Genomic DNA, 22,795 nt, shown 5'->3' with positions numbered 1-22,795 from the left:
TGAGGCCACTTGGATACTTGGCTATAGCCACAGCCAGCCACCCTTCCCAAACTCTCCTTTCCCATTTTTCCTGTGATGCAGCAGGGGCAGAGGCCTCTCTGCTTGGCTACACTTGTGCACTCATTACTACCTTTGCATTTTTCCTAGCTCTTAATTTTTCAGCCGTGCTTTCTAATGCATTTCATTAATGCTTTGCAACCTGCTATGTGAAACAGCTGCTCAGTTCAACATTTCCTCCACTGTATTAGCTCTGGAATGCACGCTATCTTATCATTTATTTTGGCAACAATAACTCCAATATGGTTTTATGTGCATTTCAGTAAGTCGCTTCTTTCTGTTCTGCTTGGGTTTTTTTTTTGACTCTGGATAGCTGATGACTGTATAGTCACATTGTATTAAATTAAGGTACAAGCCCTCAGTTGTCATTCATGAGCTAACAGACTCTGGGGCTGAGTGCTGAACTTCCCATTAAAATCAAAGAGCAATTCTTCATTTTTACTGAAATTTAATGTTTTGTCTCACAACTGGGGTAACCTAAGGGCATGTGCACAACTGGTTACCGCAGACCAGTTGGTGGGTTGAAACTTATTCAACCCAATTTTTCTAAATTCATAGAACCATAGAATGGTTTAGGTTGGAAGGGACATTAAAGATGATACAGTTCCAACCCCCCGCCACAGGCAGCAACAGCTTCCACTAGACCAGGTTGCGCCAAGCCCCACCCAGCTTGGCCTTGAACACTGCCAGGGATGGGGCAAATACAGCTTCTCTGGGCAACCTGTGCCAGTGCCTCACCACCCTCATAGTGAAGGATTTCTTCCTTATTATATAATATAAACCTACCCTCTTTCAGTTTAAATCCGTTTCCCCTTGTCCTGTCACTACCTGCCCTCGTAAAAAGTCCCTTTCCAGATTTCTTGTAGACCCCTTTGGGCACTGGGAGCTGCTCTAAGGTCTCCCCGGAGCCTTCTCTTCTCCAGGCCGAACAATAGCGTGCTTATAACACACACAGCCGCAACCCATCCACCTCCCATGTGCTCGCACACTCGCCTGTTGCAGCACTGAACCACCTCCCCGGGACGGCGGCTGGGCCGTGGGTACAGGACCCCTAGAGGACCCCCCCATCCCTTCACAGGGCAGGCAGCGGCGGGAGGCGGCCGCTCCCGGGGCGGGGCGGGGCGGGACGGGGAGGCAGCAGGTGCGGGTGGCGGCGGGGGCAGGTCGATGGGCGGCCGATGCGGGGCGGGGAGAGGGCCGGGCAAGAGGCCGGGCAGCCGCGGGGCGGGGGAAGCCCGGGACAAACCTGGGCAGAGACGGATTTAAGGAGTGGCTTCAGGCAGAGTGTTCTTTGCTGCTGCCGTCCCTGCTGCTGCACGTTGCCACCATGCCTGTCAAAGGAGGCACCAAGTGCATCAAGTACCTGCTCTTCGGATTCAATTTCATCTTCTGGGTGAGGGACCCGCTCCCGGACTGGGGCGCGCTGCGGCCGAGACGTGCTCGGTGCGGCTGTCCGGGAGGGAGCTGGAGGGGAGCGGGTCGGGGGAAGGACGAAGCGCCGGGAGCGGTGGTTTGTTTGGAGCTTTTCGTTGTTTGGTTTCACCTCTTCCCTTACTTTCCTGGTTCCCGGGAGGAAAGGTGTGGGTGCACGGCCCTTGTGCCCCACTCCTCTCCCTCTTGTCGCGTTGGTTTCCCCGGCGTGGCCGCGATACCCGAGTGGGGCGGCGGCACCAGCGGTGTCTCGATGTGTCTCTGCCCTGGCCGGCCCCGCCGGGGCGGGCGGGTTTTTTCGCTGTCCGGTTTAGGTGCTGTGTTTGTGCGTGTGGTGGTAGGGCCGCGATTCGGTAAGGCAGGTGTGTGTCCTGGCTGTTAGCGTGTGCGGGGGGGTAGCGCTTCCCACCCCAGCAGTACACGCGGCGCTCGCCCTGAAACTCTTTGCGGGTTGTACTTGTTTCTCCCTGGCCTTTTCCGGCGCGACGGCTGTAAACGCGGTCTGGAAGCCGGTTCCTCGCAAGTTACAGCGCTTGCAGTCGTCGTGCGTGTGAACTCATCTTAGTGAGAGCCTCGCCTGGAGCTGTGGCTTCTGCCTCCTATCTTCCAGGCAGCGTCTTGTAAAGAAAATCCTGAAGTAGTTTAATCTGTAGAAGCACACTGCCCCTGTAAGTAGGAATCATCGCTGGGGCAGTTTTCCGCAGGACTATCTCTTGTTTGCCAGGCTGCGTCAGAAAGCATGGCTTAATTGAGAGGTGCTTCTCAAGCACTTGGGGTGTACATGTCTGAATTTGGCATCTTCTGCCTTATGGAAAAGTACACAAGGATGTGCCTAATACAGTAGGTGTGAAGTGCGAGGTTCGAAAAATGGATTTTCTCCTGGCTGTCCGCTACAGTGAAGAAATGTCTATGTGACTACTTTTTACCATCTGATGTGGAGAAATTAAGTCGGAGCTGTGGAAAGAAACCACTTTTGGAGTCAGTTAGAATATTGCGCATGGGATGGCCGGAAGGTGCAATGCAAACAGATAAAACACTTGTGATCGCTCAAAAATAGCTTTCAGCAAAGTAAGGAAGTGGAACTGGGATGCAGTTGAGGGAGGTTGTGCAGAGGAACTTTACAAAGGTACAGGAAGGCATGCATTGCCACCTGAGACTCACCAGGAGGGTGAGTGGGGGAGGTATATTCGGAAAGTTGTAACTAGGAAAGAGAAAAGCCTAACAGTGCCCTGGCTGAAACCTCTGGGTCAGGGAGGTGCTAAATGTCCTGTTGAAACCACAGGAAATACGCCTTACTTTCTGGTCATTTTTTATTTCTTTTTAAAGCTACAGACTTCCTACAAACTATGTTACAGCACAAGAGCTATTGCTGTGGCAAAGGCATTGCCTCCAAGATGCTCTTAATGTGAGCATTGCCACTTTGTCTGGAGCCCATGGCTGAGAACAGGGCACATTATGTAGCTCAGGAGGTACCTGTTGCCTGGGGGTGTCATGGTAATAAAGCTCGGAAGCTTTACTTTCACCTTTGGGTGCCCAGTAAGTGTGGATGTAGGCTTGACCTGTCAAGAGGGTGGAAGGGAGGAAAAATGGTGGTGGGGAATTGGTCTGCACCACATGTAGGCTGGTACAGCTGCCCTGAGTAGAGCTGTTGCTCAGCGCAGCCATGAGGGTGATGCTTTTCAAGTGGCCCTCTCAGAGGGCTGTATAGGATGTGGGAGAAGGAAGAGAAAGAGTAAGAAAATGAAGAATTAAAAGGAGATGGATTCTCCTTTCTCTATGAGTATCCCTGGATGCTCCTTTCCCTATGTGTATACCAACAAGTGGCAAGAAGCACCAAGAGGCAGTAAATGCACACAGCTTTGGTTAGCCAGAGGTAAGTGTTTGTAGACTGGCTGGATTAGTCCTTGGCTTTCAGGGCTCACTGTATGTATTTGTGCCCTAACAAAACCGTTGAAGAGAGTTTAGAGTATGGTGTTAGTGAACCTCATGTCCTCTATAGAGGAATAAAGTAGCAATATCTTGGGCTATTTTAGATTGTTAGGCCTTGATGAACACTGTAAAAAGAAGGGTGTCTTGGAGCGGGAAGCACTGGAGGGCAGGAACAACCCTAATGCGAAGGCTTTAATATGGCACTGGAGATGTGAAAATCTATTAAGTAATGGAAATAGATTGAGCAAAAGTGGTGTGCCTGAGTGCCATTCTGACCCTAAAATTTAAAGCGTAATCAGCGACTGGCTCTTGGCCTTGGGAACCTGCCTCCCAAAAGGAGGGACAAGCCTTTGCTTGCTTTTAAGTAGTCCGTGGGTGTGGGGTTCTATTGTCCATGCACTACTTGGGAATGGTGATGGTATTGTAGTTCGATTTAATGCACCTTTTGGAGCAAGAGACTCTAAAAGGTCCTGTGAAACTGTGATGAAGTTCAAAAGATATCTCCTTTTTAAAATAAGCTGCCCTAAAAGGACAGCTGAGGAATATAAATAGTCTGCAACAAACCTGCAGGTAACTGTAGAATGCATGCTTGTATTTGCTTCCATCAGTGACTTGGGCAAGGGTGAGGGGAAGCAGAAAATGTGAAACAACTTGGTATAAAAATAAGAATTGGGAAACTCAGAGAGAGTTGAAGCTGTGTCCCAGAGAACGAGATAAGGTTGATAAATATTGGTGTGTCAAATACAAAGATAAAGCTAGCCAAAGGAAAGCTTTAGGGGAATAACTTGCAGAAGCAAACCCAACTAAAATATCTCTCTTCAGACCCATGAGGACCAGGGATCTTCCCAGAGATCCTTAGAGGCAGTGGTCAGTCCAGGTGTAAGTGTTGCTCTGTGGGACTTTCCCTTACTGGTGATGCTTGGGGAATACCTTGGGGAAGTTTTGTGCCATAACCTGCCTTTGATTCTGAATCTCTCATAGGCTTGAATTGACCTTTTGATGAAAAGGTGGTGAAACAACAACAGCAATTGCTGATTAATATCTTTGCAGGGTCACACACAACAGTTACTTCAGAACTATAAATGCCTTGTGATTAGGTAAAACCTTTGCTCACCACCCACCTCGGTGCTGGAAGGCTGGAACGCAGTCAATTTGAGGCTGGGTTTTGTTTTATAATATTCTGGTGTATGTAGAGAGCGGCATACATGGTGCTTCTGGAAGAAGCAGAGAAGATTCTTTAAAAGTAAAAAATTGATGTACACATGGATCTTTGATGTTGGAGAAGAGAGAATGGCTACTGTGCGGGGCAGCTGGACTTCATGAAGCTTAGAGGCAAGGGCTGGTTGATGTTAGTTCACTTGTTCAGTGTCTCCTGGAAATCGCAGAGCTCCTAAAAAAGACTCAGCAGTTCTGGAGTAAGATCTTGGTGGGGATGAAATGCCTATTGAGCAGAAGCAGGGTTGAGATGAGGTGAAGATCTGTTGCAGTGGAGAGAAGTAGCAGAGCTGACATGGAGGATTGAACTGAGTGGTGATTAGAGCAGTCCCACCTAATCTGGACAAGCATGTGAGGTAACACTTTGGTGCTTGTGCAGCATTCATTCCAAGCAGTGCTGAAGATGAGTGCATGCTCATGTAGCAGGCTATGTGACATATGCCAAAGGTAGGCATCGGGTAATGTGCGTTAGCATGAGTAGTAAGCAGCTTGGAGTTGTGAAATAGTTGGTTCAGGGGCAGCTTCTTCAACAGAGCAATGATGATTTGGGAGAAAAAGGTCTGTGATGGATTCACAAAAGCACCAGGTGAGTGTTCAGTGGCAAGAGGAAAACTGCTTCACAAGTAAAAGATGTAGAGAAGAGGGAAGGTGGTGACGCTGCATAAATTCATGGTGTGGTGATGTCCTGCAATGCTGTGGACTGCTCTAGTCTTCTGTCTACCTCGAAGGGAATGTTGTAGAGCTTGGTGATTTTTGGAAAAGGAAGAGGAGGGGTTTTGCTATCAGGAACTATGAGTGAATTGGGATTCTTCAGTGTGGGAATGATGAGGAAAATGTGCTAGAGGTCTGTAGGATCCCAACTGGCCAGGTTGGACCTGACTGTATTGAAAAAGTTGATAAGAACTGAGGGGTGTTAAGTCTGTAAAGAGGAAGTTTCAGAAGGAAAAGGTATAGCTGTTGGGACAGTGGTTGTGCTTTATACCCAGTAGATGTTGTGGAGCATGTGATTGAAAGCATACCTGGCTAACATGCTGTGCTTGTTTTATGTTTTAAAAAACATGTTTTATGTTAATTTTTTTCTTCTTTAAAAGTACTGTCTCTGTTTCTGCACAACCTGTTTAGTGCCCAGCATGTGAACAGGGAGGCTAGTCCTGGGAAATGCTACTCTCTGCCTTTTGATAACCCTTCCTGAGGAGGCCCCTTGTAGATTGCTGTGCTAGATTGTGATCATAACCGGTCTGATGACTTTTTCTCCAGTTGGTAAGGCCGGGCATGTATCTAGCTCGTATGGCATCCTCTGAAACTTTTGGGATTCCAGAGCTTTGGTTTGAATGTGCGTGTGGCCTGATTGGAAGAGGGAGTGTGCTCATGAATGGCTGCTACAAATGCTTATGAAGTCTGGCTGACCATTGCATTTGTAAGGAATGGTTTTTACTAGTATGCTTGAATAGATCAGTAAGGGGATCCACTCCCCTCTGAAGTTTGGGAAGGAGGGGTGGCAGCGTTTTCCTGTTGGTTCAAGTATTGCTGCAGACACCAGGCTCCTAGCTCCTGTTGTGCTGTTTTTGTCAGGGTGGTATAGTCTCATCTGGGTTTGCATACAGTTCTTGTGTTGCTAGTGCTGCCCCTGGCATCTTTGATTTGGTTTGGTCTGTAATGAAAGCTGTATCAGTTCAGGTCTTTGAAGGTTTTGGGGTTGGAGTGGGGGAGGGAGGTGTTGAGGTTGGTACAGAACTAATACAAAGATTTACATATTTTTTTCTACCAGGCTCTCTCAAACTTGGCAAGAAGTCAATGCAAAAGTCATGTTATGTGCTTTAAACCCAAGCAGTGGAGTGATCTTAGCAAAGCTGGTCTTGAACAACCTTAGTGTGTGTGCTTGATTACCTTGAGCAGTGTAATGAGTGATTACCTCTGGCTGAGCTCCCTTAACTTGCAGGGTTTGCTCAGGCTTGTTGGCCCTGGTGACAAAGTCTTTTCCTAATAAACACTATTGGCTTCTGAGCAGCTCAGTGTGTGTTGGGCAGGAGCCTAGCATGGCCACACATATGGAGCATGTGCCTGCGTGTTCTCCCACTGGCTTTCTGCTGGTGAACAAAAGCAAAGGCTTGCATCATTAAACTTAAATGCTGTGTTTTTCCCCTTGTGAATTTTGTAGAACACAAGCATCTGCTGCTAATATTTATAATTTAATATATTAGAGGCAGAGAAGTGCTGTACCATGCAGTCAGAGTTCATGTTGAGTGTTATGGCAATTATTTTCTTGCTCCTTTACACTGCAAGGCAACTGTCTTGTCCTGGCACTCTGCTCTTTAGAGTGTTTTCTGCTATATAAACAAATGCATTTGCCTAAGGGAGTGCCTGCTAAAGTAAAATTAGCTAGATTAGGCCTTCTGTAACTTGAAGATAACCAGTGACTTTGTTCTGAGCCATAATCTCATCTGCTCATGTTGCACCAGGAACAGCCAGTAGCAGGTTGGTGCTCTGACTACTGCAGAGGGTCTTCCTTGCTCAAGTGGAGAAGAGGACCTGCAGGATGGATAAGGGAATATGCATGTGTGTGTATATGTGCACACATACGAAAAACAAATTACTTTTTGTTTTCTGTAATCAATCGATTTACTTGCTGACTGCAGTGTGTATGAATCAAAATGCTGCTTGGGCTCAGCACAATGTATTTTAACTCTTTAAGTGCTGTGAAGTTAGGAGTGGAGGATGTTGCCTTGAGAAACCTGATGTGAAGCTACTTGTACTTTAGAGTTCTAGCAGTCCTAGCTCCTATTTGCAATTTAAATTGCTAATATAGTAGACTGGCTTCTGAATAGGAACTTGTATGAAATGGGCACTAGGCCTGGCCATGGTTCAGGAATTCTGTAATGCTGCTCCTACTGTACTGGAGCACCATTTTATTGCAATTAATGCTGTGACATTAACTTAGCCCACAACATTCTTGAAACTACTTTAAGCAGGGAAAAAAAATCCTTCCTTTCCAATCTGCTTTTTTAAAGGAGTTTGAGAATAGCTGCAATTTCTTATATAACTGCTAGCACTCACTACACATCTGTTAGGAAAGCTTTTTAAAAGAAGTTTGAAAACATATGCTGTTAGTGGGTAACACTAATCCTGTAATTAAGGGTTTAGATTGATGTTGAGCCTCATCTGTACTTACTGTTTATGGTGTTTTATTTATAGAGTACCAGCAAGTAACAGGACAAATGGACAGTTCTACTGCTTGTAATGTTCTCAGTTTCTTTGCCCATGTACTTTGCAACATTATATATCTGGCCCTGGTTTAGTTAATCCAGTCTTGGTCAGTCGGGAAGAAGTTATTTGTCTGTTGAGGCAGAAGGTCTGAGTCAGATTTTAGCTAAAAGTTTTTACCAGTTTATGAGAAGAAGGGAAGATAGTGGCTTTTCTCAGTGTACTTTGCTGTGCCCTGGGTAAAACCTATGTAAGCAACAATCACATAGAACCTGACATCATCTTCGAGAATGCATCTGTCAATACTGTTATTGATTCTATGCTGAGCTGACAGCACTGAAAAGAGCAGTTATTTTTTACAAACTGTCATTATTTCCACACATTTATTTACCTTCTGCTAGAGGTAATGCCATAAACTTGTTAGAAGTTGGATATAAGCTTCACCTAATATGTGCTGAAATAGAATCCATGGTTTCCTTACAAAGGCCTTTTCTTACATGCTTTGATCGCTATATCAGGAGTTATTGCAGTGTCTCATTTCTTCCCTGTCCCTGCCTACATGCTGTTGAAGGTAACCTGGTGGATGCTGGGGGGACACACCCCTTTCAAAGCTTTATATGCTAAGCTCTAAGGGCTAGATAACTGCCTGGACCTTGAGCCCCTTGAGAGGTGGTTCTTCTGCAGTGTGCATTAAGGTGTCTGCAGCAAGTGAGGTACTTGCCAGGGGATTGTCCTTTCTCAAGATGGGTCAAGGTGATAAAGTCAGAAGGAACTGTACAAAATGGTCCTTGCAAAATAGTGGTTAAACCCAGAGTAAACTTTCCAGCTTCCCAGAGTACTGTCATGCACTGCTGTATCATGGGATATGCTAACAAAGATTGGAATTTGTTTGAAAAGCAGAGTCTTTTGATGTGCGTTTACACCACTATCAAAATCTAATTATTCCTGTGCAAGACCTCTGCTAGGAGATCATATCTGTGAAACTCAGGTGTTAAAGGAGGAAAAAATGCAGTGGGAATTGCTTGATAGTGTGCCTCAGCACTGAATGCTCCGAGTTGATGCTGAAATCAGTAAGTACGGTGAGGGAAGGCAGAGTGGTCTATATTGCTTCTGCCTCCAGAATGGACAGGTTGTTTCTCATCTCAAGAATATAGTGACTGCCCTCTGCAGTGGACTGATCCTTTGTCAGTTATCTCTTGTCACAGAAGGGTAAAAGAAAGCAGAGTATTAAAGGTAAATAATGGGACACATCCTTAGATATGATCAGAGGAAAAAACATGTATTTTGGAAGGGGGAGATGGAAAGGGCTGACTTTGGAGAAGGTATTTGTCAGTGGGGGGGGTCTGAATAGGCGGGAGAAGGTAAGTCCTGCACAAGAGGCTTATTAGAGAAGGTGCAAGGCTGTGTAAGAAACAAAGATCAGGAAAAGCTTTTTTTTTTCCTGTCACAGCAGGCAGAAAGATGCATGCAAGGGTAGAGCCTGTGAGGCAATGGGTCACGTTTGCATGTGATGCAAAAAGCAACGAGGAGTCTCCATCAGACTAGAGAAGGAATGACCTTTGCTTGGCTTATGGCTGTCATGTATGTATTCTATAATGAAGTCAAGCAGAAATTTGCTGGGAGCTCTAAGATGCTTTTGTAGTGGTTAGGGGAAGCACAAGGAAGCCTCCTTAGCTTGAGCAGAGATGTTGGTAGCATACTTGTGCCAGGACATGCAGGAGAATCACTGCCACAAACTCTTACAATACAGGGAGTGAATAGTACCCTTCATGTTTTAGTCAGATTGGTAAAACCCTCTACCTTCAGAGTTCCCTTTCCTGTACTTGCTACTACAGAAACATACTACTTAATATTTCATAAGCACACAAACCTGCTGTCTTCCTAGTTTTGTAGGGGTTTGCGCATGAAGTGTAAGTTTCAGGAAAACAGTTTTGTTCTTTTTCTGTTAAATTTCTTTCAGCACAGGATAGATCTTACTAATATCCTGTATTACTCAACTCCTGTGACAGAACAGGTCATCTGATCTGTTAGATTGGGAAAACACTTGGGTTAAAAACCCAGCAACCAGCTCTTCAGTGGATATGGTTCCATGCAACCTGGGCAGGGGAGCCTGCACCCCCCCTTTCCTGGGGAGGAAAACCACAGCTACCAAAACCACTTGACAAAGCTGCCCAAAGCTACTGGCCCAGCATGGGTGAACAGAGAGGTGGCTGCGTACCAGCCTCTGCTGTATCAGATTGGTCTGCGATGCTGCCGGTTGCAGTGGTGCCCGTGGGGAAGTGCTTGCTTTTTCCTCTGAGGCTGGTGTTGGTGCCCTGGTCTCTTGTTGTTTTGATGGAAACTTGAGGCTTCAAATTACTTTCTTGCCTTCTGCTTTAAAAGTACCTTTTTTTTTAGTGCAGTGGTCATTGTGGGTAAGGAGAGCATGAACTGAAAACACAAGTATGCTTTCCTCAAACAAAACATCACTTTTCTTCTTGCAAGAAGGATCTGCTTTTTTTCCCCTTAGTCCATGATGGACAGAATCATCACTTTAACCTTACCAATTTTTATGATGTGGAGCAGATCCCTGGCATTGTTGCTGTTCTATGATCTCGTAAGTCTCTTGCCTCTGTGTACTCATCTTAACTTTTTCACAGATTGGCTGCTTTCCCAAGGGGAAAACATGCCACTTAACCTTTTCCCCACCAACACCCAAAGTTAAGTTTGTTTTTTGAAAGGAATGATATTAGGTATGTGATCTCTCCCAGTTTGCTTTTGGAAAAGGTCATCAAGCAAAGCAGAAGGCTGAGACTTGTAAGATTATCTGCACGGTTGTAACATAGCTTAGATTTTTCTTCTCAGTTTGAATACTCTGGCCTTAAAGGTCTGCTGGGGGATCAGCCCTGGGGTTTAGATTTGCAGTCCCCTTGCTGTGCTCAATGTGCAGTTTTGCCCCTGAGCTCTATTTGAACACTGAGACTTGTCAAACCACAAACACAGGTAGAAGCAGACAGCTGCATGTGCTCAGGCTTCTGACTTTGCAATTCATGAGTTCCTAGCGTTTTGCTTGTTTTAAGCAGGGAATGTAGGTTTCTTCTAATGCTGTTGATCTGGATGTCTGTAAAAGCTGAAGAGTGCTTGAGCCAAGAAAGTGAGTCTCAAGCAGAGTATTATTTAATATTGGGTGACTTAACAGTAGGCTAGAAACAGTGCATGAGGGTGTTTTTTCCATCACTAAGTACTTCTGGTTTCTGAACTTGGGCAATGAAGTGAGATGAGATTGCAGAGGCTTTTACAAGTGATGCTGTAGCAGTGAGTGCAGGTAGAGCAGCAACCCTTCTCTCTGCCAGTGTCCCTGCTGCACCTCTCCCTTCCCTTCTGGTACTGCTGTGGCACAGTAAATTGAAATAACGCTGTTGTGACATACTGTGTGCTACTAAGGTTCTTCAGCATAATTTAACATTGTTCTGTCAGCGTAGCCCTAACAAGGAAAGTGGCAGGTATATGCAGGCTTTGTTCTTGCTGTGTGCTTTGTGAGTAAGCCTGCACCTACACACCTGTGACACCAACAAAGCGTTTTTGCATGTGTCTGGAAATCTCTGTTTGGGTTTGGCTCTTTCTGCATGGTGTATCACTTCATCTTTTTCCCAGCTAGAACCCTGCAGCTCTTCTTTTGAGGCAGGCTTGAGAGTCGGGTGCCTGCCACACAAGAAATGCTGGTTTTTCTCGTGCAGCTGACCTGTTGCTTTTCTTCACTGATAGCTGAGCCCTTTAGCACTTCAGTTGGGACCCTTTCTGCTGAGAAGCTACAAAGGGATATACCTTCCCTTAAACTCTTGCTCAGCCCCTTGTGCTGTGTGAATCTCTAAAGCTCTCCCTATGGTTTTATTTGGTAAACAAGCTTAGGAGGTTAGAGAAGACAGCCATGGGCAGCAAATCTGTGTCCATCCTTGAATGTGATACTCCCACAATAATGAGAAAGGGCTCCCATGGCTGAGGAAGTTGGGCTTGGTGTGGAAGGAGTATACTCATGGGTGCTTTCTGTGGGAATGCCTTTCCATATTCTCACTGAACACTGACATTAGTAAACACTTTCCAGTGTCTTGGAGGTAAATTAGGAATGTTGTTCCCTTCTCAAAGGAACTTATCAGAGAAGGCTTTGGATTTTTCTCTTCATAAATGCTTTGCCTAACCAAAGCTCTAGACTTACGAAGCTTGTTGCTTACTCTCAAGTTTAAATTTTAAATGTCTGCTTCAATGCATGGTGTTTGCCCTCATCTCACTTTTGTAGAGTTTTTTTGATAGCTAAATGGTCTTCAAGGGAGAGAAGTGTGCTGAGAAGCACACTCAAACTTTCTAGTTTGCACTGGCTTCTCTTTTCCCTGCAAGACAACCCTAGGCTTTTTTCTTTTAAAACTGGAAGGATTCAGTCTGTTCAAAGCAAACTGTTGGTGCTTGCCTTACCAGAGTGCAATCCCCTTTTTACTGCAACAATTCTCCAATACCTTCTTCCAGATACTTCATCCAGAAACTAATTTATACACACAATGGCTTGCTGCAAACACAGCCACTGATGTTAAGAGGAACCTGGAGACACACAGGCAGAGATAATAAAATATACCTAGATATTATCTAAAATTTGATTGCATCATTCCAGATCAGCACACAGCAATGTTCCTATTTCAGCAGCCTGTATTTTCCCTCTTCCTGTTAGTGTGTTAACTTACTGGATTGGTTTTGTCCTGTTTTGCAAGAAAGACCACTCTTTCTAAACTCCTTGCTGTAGTACACTGAACTCTTACCAGTCTGTTTCACATGCTAAAACTTATCTGGCCTTGCATGGTGGGTTTTCTTCTGATCCACTTGTCCTTCAGTGTGAAGATTTAAGACTACAAAGCCATGCAGTGTCATTGCAGTCACCCAGAATAAGACAGTGGGTGGAGGGGATATTGGAAATACTGACACTTGGCACTTGGGTAAACCTCAGGCATTTTCAGTAAAGAGTAAGAATGGTATTGTTCTCATGTGACATTGTACTTTAATATATAAATGCATCTGTCAATGAGATGCCTCCTGTCAGGAACTAAATTTGTTCTTGTTTTGGTATCCCTGTCCTTTTATGCTGGTTCTTTGTCACCACCTCTTTAAATAACAGAGCTGTATCCTGTGTTTACTTCTGGTGTTACTAATGCAAAAGTGAATGTATTTGTATTATTTAACATGGCTTACTTGTTGTTACAGCTTGCAGGGACAGCCGTTCTTGCAATTGGACTATGGCTTCGGTTTGATTCGCAGACCAAAAGCATCTTTGAACTGGAATCCAACAACACAACATTTTACACAGGTAAGCTAGGAGATGGCTTGTGGTGATGGATTGCACTTTTGCACCCTGATTTCCAGGCTGCTTAGAAACCTTAGCCTTCCTCGAAGGCTAAAGACTATCAGCCCTGAATAGCCTCAGCAGGGTGGAGAGCAGCTTCCTCTGGCTGGTGCAAGGGGCCAGGCATTCTTGTGAGCTCTTGCGCAGACAGCAGCAGCGTCACACTAGTGGTTCCTTGGCTCTTTGTGTTGTGTATCACTTCAGCTTTTTCCCAGCTTAAACCCTGCAGTTCCTCTTTGGGTGCTGTTGGTAAGTGTGTTGTAATCCCAGGGACTCCTGCTAAACACAGAAGATGTCTCCTCTTGATGCTTCTTACAGTGAGTCAGCAAAGTTTCACTGTAAACTGAGTAGTCACAGATGATATCAATAACTAATTTTTTCCTCTCCAACCTGAGCTACCCAAAACCACAACTCTATCACTTCATCTCTCAGGAGGAGCATATTGTCTAATTCTTAGAGCTCTATGTATGCTAATGTATATTGAATGTAATGGAAAGGATGCGCAAATATCTTGGCCTATATGAGCAACTATGGTAGGCAGCCTAGATCAATGTAGCTTCAGTTAGGCCAGGTAGAAGTTATTCCTTGATGTATTCTATTTTGCAGGATTACTAAGTGGGGAACAAACACGTATGTTCAGCTTGCTATTCTTATGTTCTAAGAATTCCTGAGTCAGACCTTATCCTAAGTGTAAAGTTTTGATCCCTACATTCACTCTTAGGTTTGAGCAGAGCAATACATGCTGCTTTGGTGGTCGCTACATCTAGGTGCTGAGCCCCTTTTGCTGAAACTGAGTAGATGTGTTTGAAAACCTCTAACAACTGGGAAGAAAGCAATCCAAATACGTACCTTATGTGTGTTGTCTTTGATTTGGACAATTCTTGTACGTACGTATTTTGCATCCATGTAGCACCTTGATTTGCCGTGTCCTATATGGCATCATTTGGCTGTTCATGGGGTGGTTAGGTTGGGATTATTGAAATGCTTCTGTGACTTCATGAAGAAACCACAGCAGACAGCTTACCTGCGAGAGCTTGTATTTCACCCTTTATATGCTGGCATGGTAGCAAAATGGGTTCTTCCTGCAGCTGCCAGGAAGATTTCCAGTTGCTTTTAACTGTTCTTTGGAAAAGGAGCAGAAATCTAAACTTAGCAATTGAGCTGAAAATTTAAGAAGTCTTATTTTGGGTAGTGTAAAACAACTCTTTCACCTCCTAAAAACGTAAATGTTTTATGATGTGATATTTAAGCTACTGGTTCAGTGCAGCCAGTGAAACCTACTTGAAATATCTATAGGCTAAAGTGAGTTTTAAGAAACTTTAATAGGAATTATTGTTTTAACATATCTTTCTGAGAGTAGTCACTGACTGCAGTTCACAATGGGGAATTGAAAGAATCTGCCAATTTGTACCTCGTAACAAAGCAAGTTACGGCAAAAGCTTTCTATACTACTGAAATAAGAGGTTCTGATGGTCTTTTTTTTTTTTTTTTTTTCCCAAAATGAAAAAAGTTTAAGCTGGGGTAAAAGAACTTGGTGCCGGAATTTCCTGCTGATAAGAAATGTCACTCTTAATCACTTACATACACTTAATCAAGCAGATGTTTACTTTGGCAGCTAATCTTACTGGTTTGCATCTAGAAAATATTGTTTGCAAATGCTTACATATGGCTTTCTTTAAATAGTATTGATTGGGTCTCTGAAGGCCAGAATTGTATTTCTGTCTATATTGATAGAAATGTCATACTGATTTAACATGCTTTGTGCTAATTCTTTGTCTCATGTTTCACCACTCCAGTAGCAGTTTCTTGCCATCCTTTGGGAGTTGTTTTGCCCACTGCATCTTGCTGCTCTCACCAGCTAGCAGCTGTAATGCTTAAGCTGGCAGTTCCCAAGCCTAGGAGGAGATTTGACATAAATGAGGTCTCAGCTCAGAAATGGTTGCCCTCTATCCAACATGCTACCTAAATTTAGGGCAGAGTAGTCTACATGGTCAGCCACTTGATTAATGGTTTGAAGAAGTATGTGCTTTTGCAAAGGCAGAAAACAGTTTCTTGTAGTTTAGAGGCTGTTAAGTTAGGTAGTGTAGACTTTTACCACCATGACTGGTGGAACAATTCAGTGTTTCCGATGGAGAAGCAGAGTAGAAAGCATTTAAAGGCTTATGACAGATGATTATAATGCCTTTTAATAACCATTCTCCTAGAGGTAGCATGCTTCAAGAATTCTCTGATGTTGATATCACTAGTTCCAGCTGTCTCTAACTGTAACATACTCTTCATCTGAAGATAAGTTAATAACTCTGGCTCTGAGCCAGTTTTAAAACGTCTTGCATCTTGTCTTAGATGGCTTTATCTTCCCATTGTCTAAAACCTGTGAAACTGCAGTGGTGGTACACATTAATTGTTGCAAGTTTAAACTTTTATTTATTGATGAGTTTTCCTGTAAGTGTTGATGTTTGCTTTGAAAATGAAGCATGGCCCCCTGGTTTGGTTTGTTTGGGTTTTTTGCTTGGAACACCTCAGTAAGAACCTTAAGCCTTGTCAAAAATCACAAATGTTTTTTGTGGAGCAGCTAATCTTATTCGTTGCTGCTGAGGTCTCAGTTAGCCTGTATATGTGTGTCTGATTTTGTCTTCCCTAGGTGTTTACATCCTTATTGGAGCTGGTGCGCTTATGATGCTGGTTGGTTTCTTGGGATGCTGTGGTGCATTGCAGGAATCTCAGTGTATGCTTGGCCTGGTAAGTGCTCAGAGTAGTGTTTAAATTTTTAGCAGCATAGTGAGGAAAGGAAAACATTACTGTGCAGTTAAAGGGCAGTAGATGCTGGTTGTTTTGGCTCCACAATGTTTAAACTCCTGGTCACTTACATAACACTGAAGTGTTAAATATAGTTTCCATTCCTGACCCTAAATCCAAATGTCCCTGTTGTGTTTGAATACAGGATGACCTCAGGAGTTAGTGACATATGCAGACACTGAAGTATGAAGACTAGGGATATGTGTGGACACAGGACTAAGATATTGATAAGAGTAAAGCTATTGATTAAACAGTTTGCCCTGAACTCTGAAGGCTGTGTTATGTTTGAGACCAGAACTGTGATATTTGATCCTTGAAACAACAAGCCTCTACTGTTTATAATCACAGGATGAGCTCTTCCAGTTGACAACTGCTCTGCAAGCAAGTTACTGGAGAGCAACCTCATTGTTTTCAGACTGGAGGGGCCAGTAGAGCTGACTGGGTTCATGCACATCTGCACACTTGTGGAACTACTCATCCAAATAACCAGATGTAGTTAATAAAAGACTACTACTATAGCTGGTGAACAAACAATTCCCTTTTGTGTCATGGAAGAAGTTGATTTCATATATTTCTTGCAAAATTATGTCTCTAGCCCTTTGTAATTCTGAGCCTATCTTTAAAGTGCCTTGTGTTTTGGACCTGGTAGTCAATTAAATGTAGAGCAAACACTTATTTCTATTTTATGGGATACACAAAAAAAGTAGTAACCATTAGCTCTTTAGGAGTTGATGGCAAGCTCCTAGGCAATGACTCCTAAAGCAATAGGAGTGGCAAACCAGAGACAAGAATTGGTGTCAGCTGTTGATGTGCCTGGGTGACCTGAGCAACTTCAAAGTCTGAGTTAACAAATGATTGGCTTTAATTAACACTGATCAAAAAGGAGAACTTCTGCTTGGAAAACACTGCCAGGCTTTCTGATCCTCCTGGAAAGAAGTGCTGACCCAATGCAATGTGGCTTCTTTCCTAGTCTTACCAATGTTTCAGACCTCCACCTGGAACCTGGTTAAGGGAGGGTTCCTGCAATGGTGGACACTTGAGGACTGGAAAAGCTTGTAGTATATGTGTATGATGCTGTTTTGTGGTGCTATGGTCTTAATAATGTGATCTTTCTTTTCTAGTTCTTCCTCTTCCTTTTTGTGATTTTTGCCCTTGAAATTGCTGCTGCAATCTGGGGATTTGCGAACAAAGACAAGGTACGTTGCTGTGAAGTTGGCAGGGTGGTGGGATGCTGGAACAGGTTGCCCAGAGAAGCTGTGGATGCTTCATCCCTGGTAGTGTTCATAGACTGAATGGGGCTTTGAGCAACCTGGCCTAGTGAAAGATGCCCCTGCCTGTGGTGGGGGTCTAGAGTAGGTGATCTTTAAAGGTTTTTCTGACTCCAGCCATTCTGTAATTCTGTAACTGTGCCCACATAAAATTAGCTCTGTACTGAAATTTGTACTAGTCAAATCCTGATTACCCAGAGAACTTGGGGGAGAGGAAGAAGATTCACTGTAGCAAAGCAATATGAGGAATTAAACTCTCCTTTTTAATAATGATTCTGTAGCTGAGAAGCCACAATCCAAGATGGTGTTGCATGCTAGAAATGCTCTTCAGGCAGTACCTGGTTAAGCCGTGAAGTAAGGCAGGCCATCACTGAGACTTTACCATTTCTAGGTATGACCTAGGGCAGATAGGGGCTCAATGTTTCTGCAGCTAAAACATAACTGGCTTGGTCTGTCCCCTTGCAAGCAGTCAGGATTATCTTTTTTCGAAGTAAGGTGCTTGGTGATCAGGGTTGCTTTTCTGCTTATGTTATACAGGAGGGAAATATAGCAACTTCTGGGGTATGTAAATGAATAGGGAATATCTTTATGTAACCAGTGGGCAAAGATTTGGTATTTTCCCTCATAGAACCTCAGAGCTTTAGAAAGGAAAATGAATCTTATCTGTTTAGGTGTGGTTTCTAGGGTGTATACCAGTTAGGCTAACCTGTTCTGGGTGAGAAATACTGTCCACCTTCTGTTTCCACCCTCTGTTTCTACATCTCAAATGGATGGGTGTTGCAGGTTGCAGAATTGTTAATGACTGACTTAAAATGAGTTTTCCATAATAATACTAAGGTAAGACAATAGTACACCACAACTCTCTGCTGTCCTGTAGGTTATTGAAGAGTTAAAGGAGTTCTACATGGAAACCTATGAAAAGAGATCTCAAGCACCTGCCAGAGAGACCCTGAAAGCATTTCAGTTAGCTGTAAGTATGCGGTTATACTTAAACTAGACAGTAATGCAGCTTGTTAACACTGTTTTGTCATCTAGTCCCTTTACATGTCTAGTACTGAACTAACTAGAAACCAATCTGTATTAGTAACAAATTGCAGAGATACTTGTGTAGTGTCAGTGAATTCAGTATGCCTTTTTGTCCCTTTGAGCCTCTGAAATGCATAGAACTAGTTCTTGCTTTCCTAAAACTCAGAAGCAAGGTGCTAAACTCTAGATCTGTGGGTGCTGATCTAGTGGCACCATAGTATGCATACCTGCATGTCTGTGAAGAGTTCATCTTTGTAAGAGGTACAAGCTGTCACCAAAATGTCTGTGCTTTGAGATCTGGCTCTTCCTTTCATAGTCTTTTCCTTTTATGCAATATGGGCTTTTTAAAATTAGGCTTATATTACTGTCCTGGGTTCAGCAGTAGCAGTTATTTTTCTCAGTCTTAGTAGCTGGTGCAGCGCTGTGTTTTTGACTTTCAGCCTGGGAACAGTGCTGATAACACCAATGTTTTTAGTTGTTGCTAAGTAATGTTTACTCTGACCAAGGACTTTGAATCTCATGCTCTGACAGGGAGTAGGGGAAGCTGGGAGGAAGCAGAGACAGGACACCTGACCCAAACTAACCAAAGGGGTATTCCATACCACAGCATGTCATGCCCAGGATGTAGAACTGGGGGCAGTTACCTGGAAGGGCGAGATCACTGCTAGGGTTGGGCTGCATATTGGTCGGTGGGTGGTGAGCGGTTGTATTCTCTTCCCTTGTTATTTCCCTTATTATTATTATTATTGGTGGTAGCAGTAGTGGTTTGTGTTATACCTTAGTTACTGGACTGTTCTTATCTCAACCTGTGGGAGTTACACTCTTTTGATTCTCCTCCCCATCCCTCTGGGAGCGGGGGGAGGAAAGAGGGGGGGCAGGACATTGCAGGACTTCTGAGCAAATTTGCACAAGGTCTGTAATAACCTGATGTAATTTCTTTCTCCAAATGCAGAGCAAAAATAAGGATTATTTAACCTGGTTCTCCTCCTGTTTTCTCTTGTAGCTAGACTGCTGTGGTCTTACAGGAGTTTTGGAGCAGCAGTTCATGGACACCTGCCCAAAGAAGACCATGGTTGAGTCGCTTTCTGTAGTGGTAAAGCATAACTTACTTCAACAGTTCTGCCCAATGAGTGGAATGAAAAACATGTTTCTGAGTAAACCCTTCTAGTCCTTGGGGAAGTACCCATATTGCACTTAGCAGCTTATGTCTATATTCAGTCTGGTTGTGGAAAACCAACATACTGTTACTATGGAAAGAACAAGCAAAGTCAGCAGGAAGTCTGAACTTGCACAGGAAATGCATGGTCTATGTGTCATTGGACTTGCTAGAGTGATGGACAGCATAAGACTTCACCTAAAAAGAAAAAGCTAGAAAGCTCTCCTTCTGGCTGCTCCTGTTGCCAGAGCAACTTTCTGGTGCTGCATGGGAGCTGTTGCCTTCCTTCTTGGTTAGGGAGCATGAGGTGGGAGCAGGTCTGAAGTTTTATCAAGGAAAAGGGAGGGTAATGCACTGGTGGCCTGTTGATTATGTCACTGTGAAGCCAATTGTCTATTGTGATTCCCCTGTTGAAATAATTGCTGCAAAGGTGCCTGTATGCCATAGCTCTCTCTGGCATCTTGTATGGTTCCTGACTACCTGTTTTCCTCTTTCTTACTTGTTGCTTTTGTTTCATGCTCCAGGACAGCCTCCATGAGTCTTCTTGTAGAAATAAGTTTCTTATGATGCAGGAATTCAAGTTAATGACTTAATTTGGTTTTTTCGTATTACTTGTATTGTTCCTTTTGCTGCAGATGATTTTGTGCCCTCAAATAACTGACCACATGCAACACTTCAAATCTGTATTTAGACTGTATTTTTAGTCTTGTCAATACAATCTGCTATGAGTTAGACTATGTGAAAGTAGCTGAGACAGCATGCAGGTTTTATTGCTTGGCTTTATTCTGCTAAGTGTGTTTAAGCTTCATCTGTTGGCTTCATCTTGTGGTTTGTTTATGGCCTAGTCTCAACTGTAGAAAAACAGTATACAGACTGTGAGATTAAAGGGATGTAATGGTGTGGCTCATCTGTGTGCCTCTAAGAAGCACTGCTGTATTGATATTCTGATTTAACTGAGTAATTCTCACCAATATATCCCTTTAATACTTGAGTCAGTCTTTCCTTCTGGACAGTAAGGGACAACTAAAGAAAATAGCTTTCACCAGCTCACTGTAGCCTGCTGCTGGAGTAAGTAGGACAGGAGTTGGGATGAGACTTTGACCAGCTACCAGGCTTGTAAAGATTTATACCTTTCTAAAAGTTCCTTGCTGTTTTCCTTGGCTACCATATGTCTTTGCTGGGGAAAGGATTGTATTTGACTTTTCTAGTTGCACTGGTAATTCGTTGTGCTAGGAGCTTCAAACTGGCATTTCTATGAAACTACCCACAGCTTAGCATGTATGCATGCGCTTTAAGAAATCCTGTCATTACCATGTCTGGAAAATTACAATAGCAATTAGAAATATCAAGAGTGGCTTCAATCTGTTTCAGGAAGGGCTGAGCAATACAGCAAATTAAATTATGACAGCCATTAGTAACAAGCCAGTTCTAGTACAACTGGTGCTGGTCCTTATCTACCTGCTCAAGGGTATCCTGCTGTAGCCAAGGCACAGTCAAGAAGTTTAGGTACTTGAAGAGTAGAGTTACTTCTCCAATTTGTGTTGTAACATTCCTGGCTCTTTAAGAGAAAATTCCTTCACAGAGAGAGTGCTCAGGCATTGGATCAGACTGCCCAGGGCAGTGGTGGAATCGCTGTTCCTGGAAGTGTTCACAAACCATGTAGATGAGGCCCTCAGTGATACAGTTTAGTGGTGGCCTTGGCAGTCCTGGGGTAATGGTTGGACTTGATCTTAAAGGTTTTTTCAACATAGTTGATTCTCTGATTCTGTGTGGAAAATAAAGGCCAGTTCAGAGCAGTTTTCAAAAGCTTCATCTCTAATGCAAGCAGACCTGGTTAAAGGTGTAGCATCAGTTGGCAGGCTCGAGCTCAAACAAGCAAGCAGGAATGACCCTCTTGTATGTATAAAACACTAATGTGTCTGTTTCTTTTCAGTCGTGCCCTGCTGCCATTGATGATGTCTTCAATTCAAAATTGAATGTGATTGGAGCAGTTGGACTGGGCATTGCTATAATAATGGTGAGTTTTGGATTATTTAAAGGGTGGCTGTGTGGCCAAAGGATATTTGCAGCACAAGTCTGTTGAACAGTGCCTGACATGGCAGCCTGCAAGCCCATTCCAGTAATGACAAGTACCAGCAGGACTGGGGTGTGTACTGCAGGGCCCCGAGGCAGCACAGAGGGTTGGGTGTCTTGGACCTCCCATCTTCTGCTTTGGATTAGGATCGGCCTCCTTGTAGTTTAGTAATGGTGAAGTTACCAGTAGTGCATGTGTGTGTATAAATACAGGGTGAAGATGTATTGGTCATGTTGCCAGCCCACTTAATACTAATATCTCTTGGAGATCCTTGCCTTTTTTGTTCTCCTTTTAGAACTATTAAGGATCTACTAGAGAACTGAAATAACAGTGCTAGTAAGAAAATTAAAACATTTTTGTTTGACTTCTCTGAAGGAAAGTATGACATGGATGCAAATCTGCTAGGATGATCAAAGACTTCTTAGGAGATAGTGGTTTATAGCTGCTTATTTTGAAGTACTGAGCATGAAGGGGATTCATGAGAATGGAGTGAAATTTGAGGGTAAAGAGGAAGGGAGAAGGGACATGAATTGCAGAATAGAGTCTTAACATAGCTACTTTTCCCAGCCCAGAGGCTATGCTTGTCCCCATGTTGACAGAAGAAGCACTTTGGTCCCCCAGTTTCTAATGTGGTTGCTTTCTTTACAGATTTTCGGCATGATATTCAGTATGGTTCTCTGCTGTGCTATCCGCAAAAACAGAGAAATGGTTTAAGAGCTAAAAAACCCAAGACTGCTGCACTATAAAATCTGTCATTAACTTTTGCGTTCTGAAAGCATTTCTAAAAAGTTATATATTTGTTACCTTTTTAATGCTTTATTTGGTACTGATGTAGGTTTGCTTTTTGTTATAGATTAAAATGATAAAGATATATCTGACTCAAGACAAATATTGTACATAAAATATCTGACTTTCTTGAAACTTACATAATTTGGATGTAATTTATGTTGGAGACAATTTGATACTTAATAAAGAATGAGATGTATTGTGTGTTTGGGGGAGAGGAGGTTTTACTATGCTTATTAATCATTATTTGATGTGTGGCATGGAGTTGAACTTGCATAATGTGTCAAGTGTTAAATCACTAGGGCTTTAGTATAAAGCAGGAAATAACTCCTATGCCAATGTCATATTTGAAGGGAATTCCAAGGAATGGAAGACTACTGTCAAAGCATCTTTGGGAAGGTGTCGTCATTTTCCTTTCCTTGGTGTGTGTGAACAAAAGTAGCTCTTAATCGCATACCTAAAATGTTACTGCCTTAACACTTTTGCTGTTGTAT

At 43.5% G+C, this 22,795-nt stretch overlaps 1 protein-coding gene across 1 annotated transcript; it reads left to right on the top strand.

The window, feature by feature from the left end:
* The first annotated feature begins 1,298 nt into the window (after positions 1-1,298).
* On the top strand, positions 1,299-22,505 carry CD9 (CD9 molecule). Its single transcript, XM_080631276.1, has 8 exons — positions 1,299-1,450; positions 13,057-13,159; positions 15,837-15,934; positions 17,113-17,187; positions 18,137-18,229; positions 19,289-19,378; positions 21,375-21,458; positions 22,164-22,505. The coding sequence occupies exons 1-8, from the start codon at positions 1,385-1,387 to the stop codon at positions 22,227-22,229; spliced, it is 675 nt and encodes a 224-aa protein (XP_080487402.1). The 5' UTR covers positions 1,299-1,384; the 3' UTR covers positions 22,230-22,505.
* Positions 22,506-22,795: the final 290 nt, after the last annotated feature.

This window comes from Psittacula echo, assembly GCF_963264785.1.
Source record: "Psittacula echo genome assembly, chromosome: 1".
In the NCBI taxonomy this organism is placed as follows: Eukaryota; Metazoa; Chordata; class Aves; order Psittaciformes; family Psittacidae; genus Psittacula; species Psittacula echo.
The sequence above is the reverse complement of the archived record's forward strand: the minus strand, read 5'-3'. Positions and strand labels throughout refer to the sequence as shown.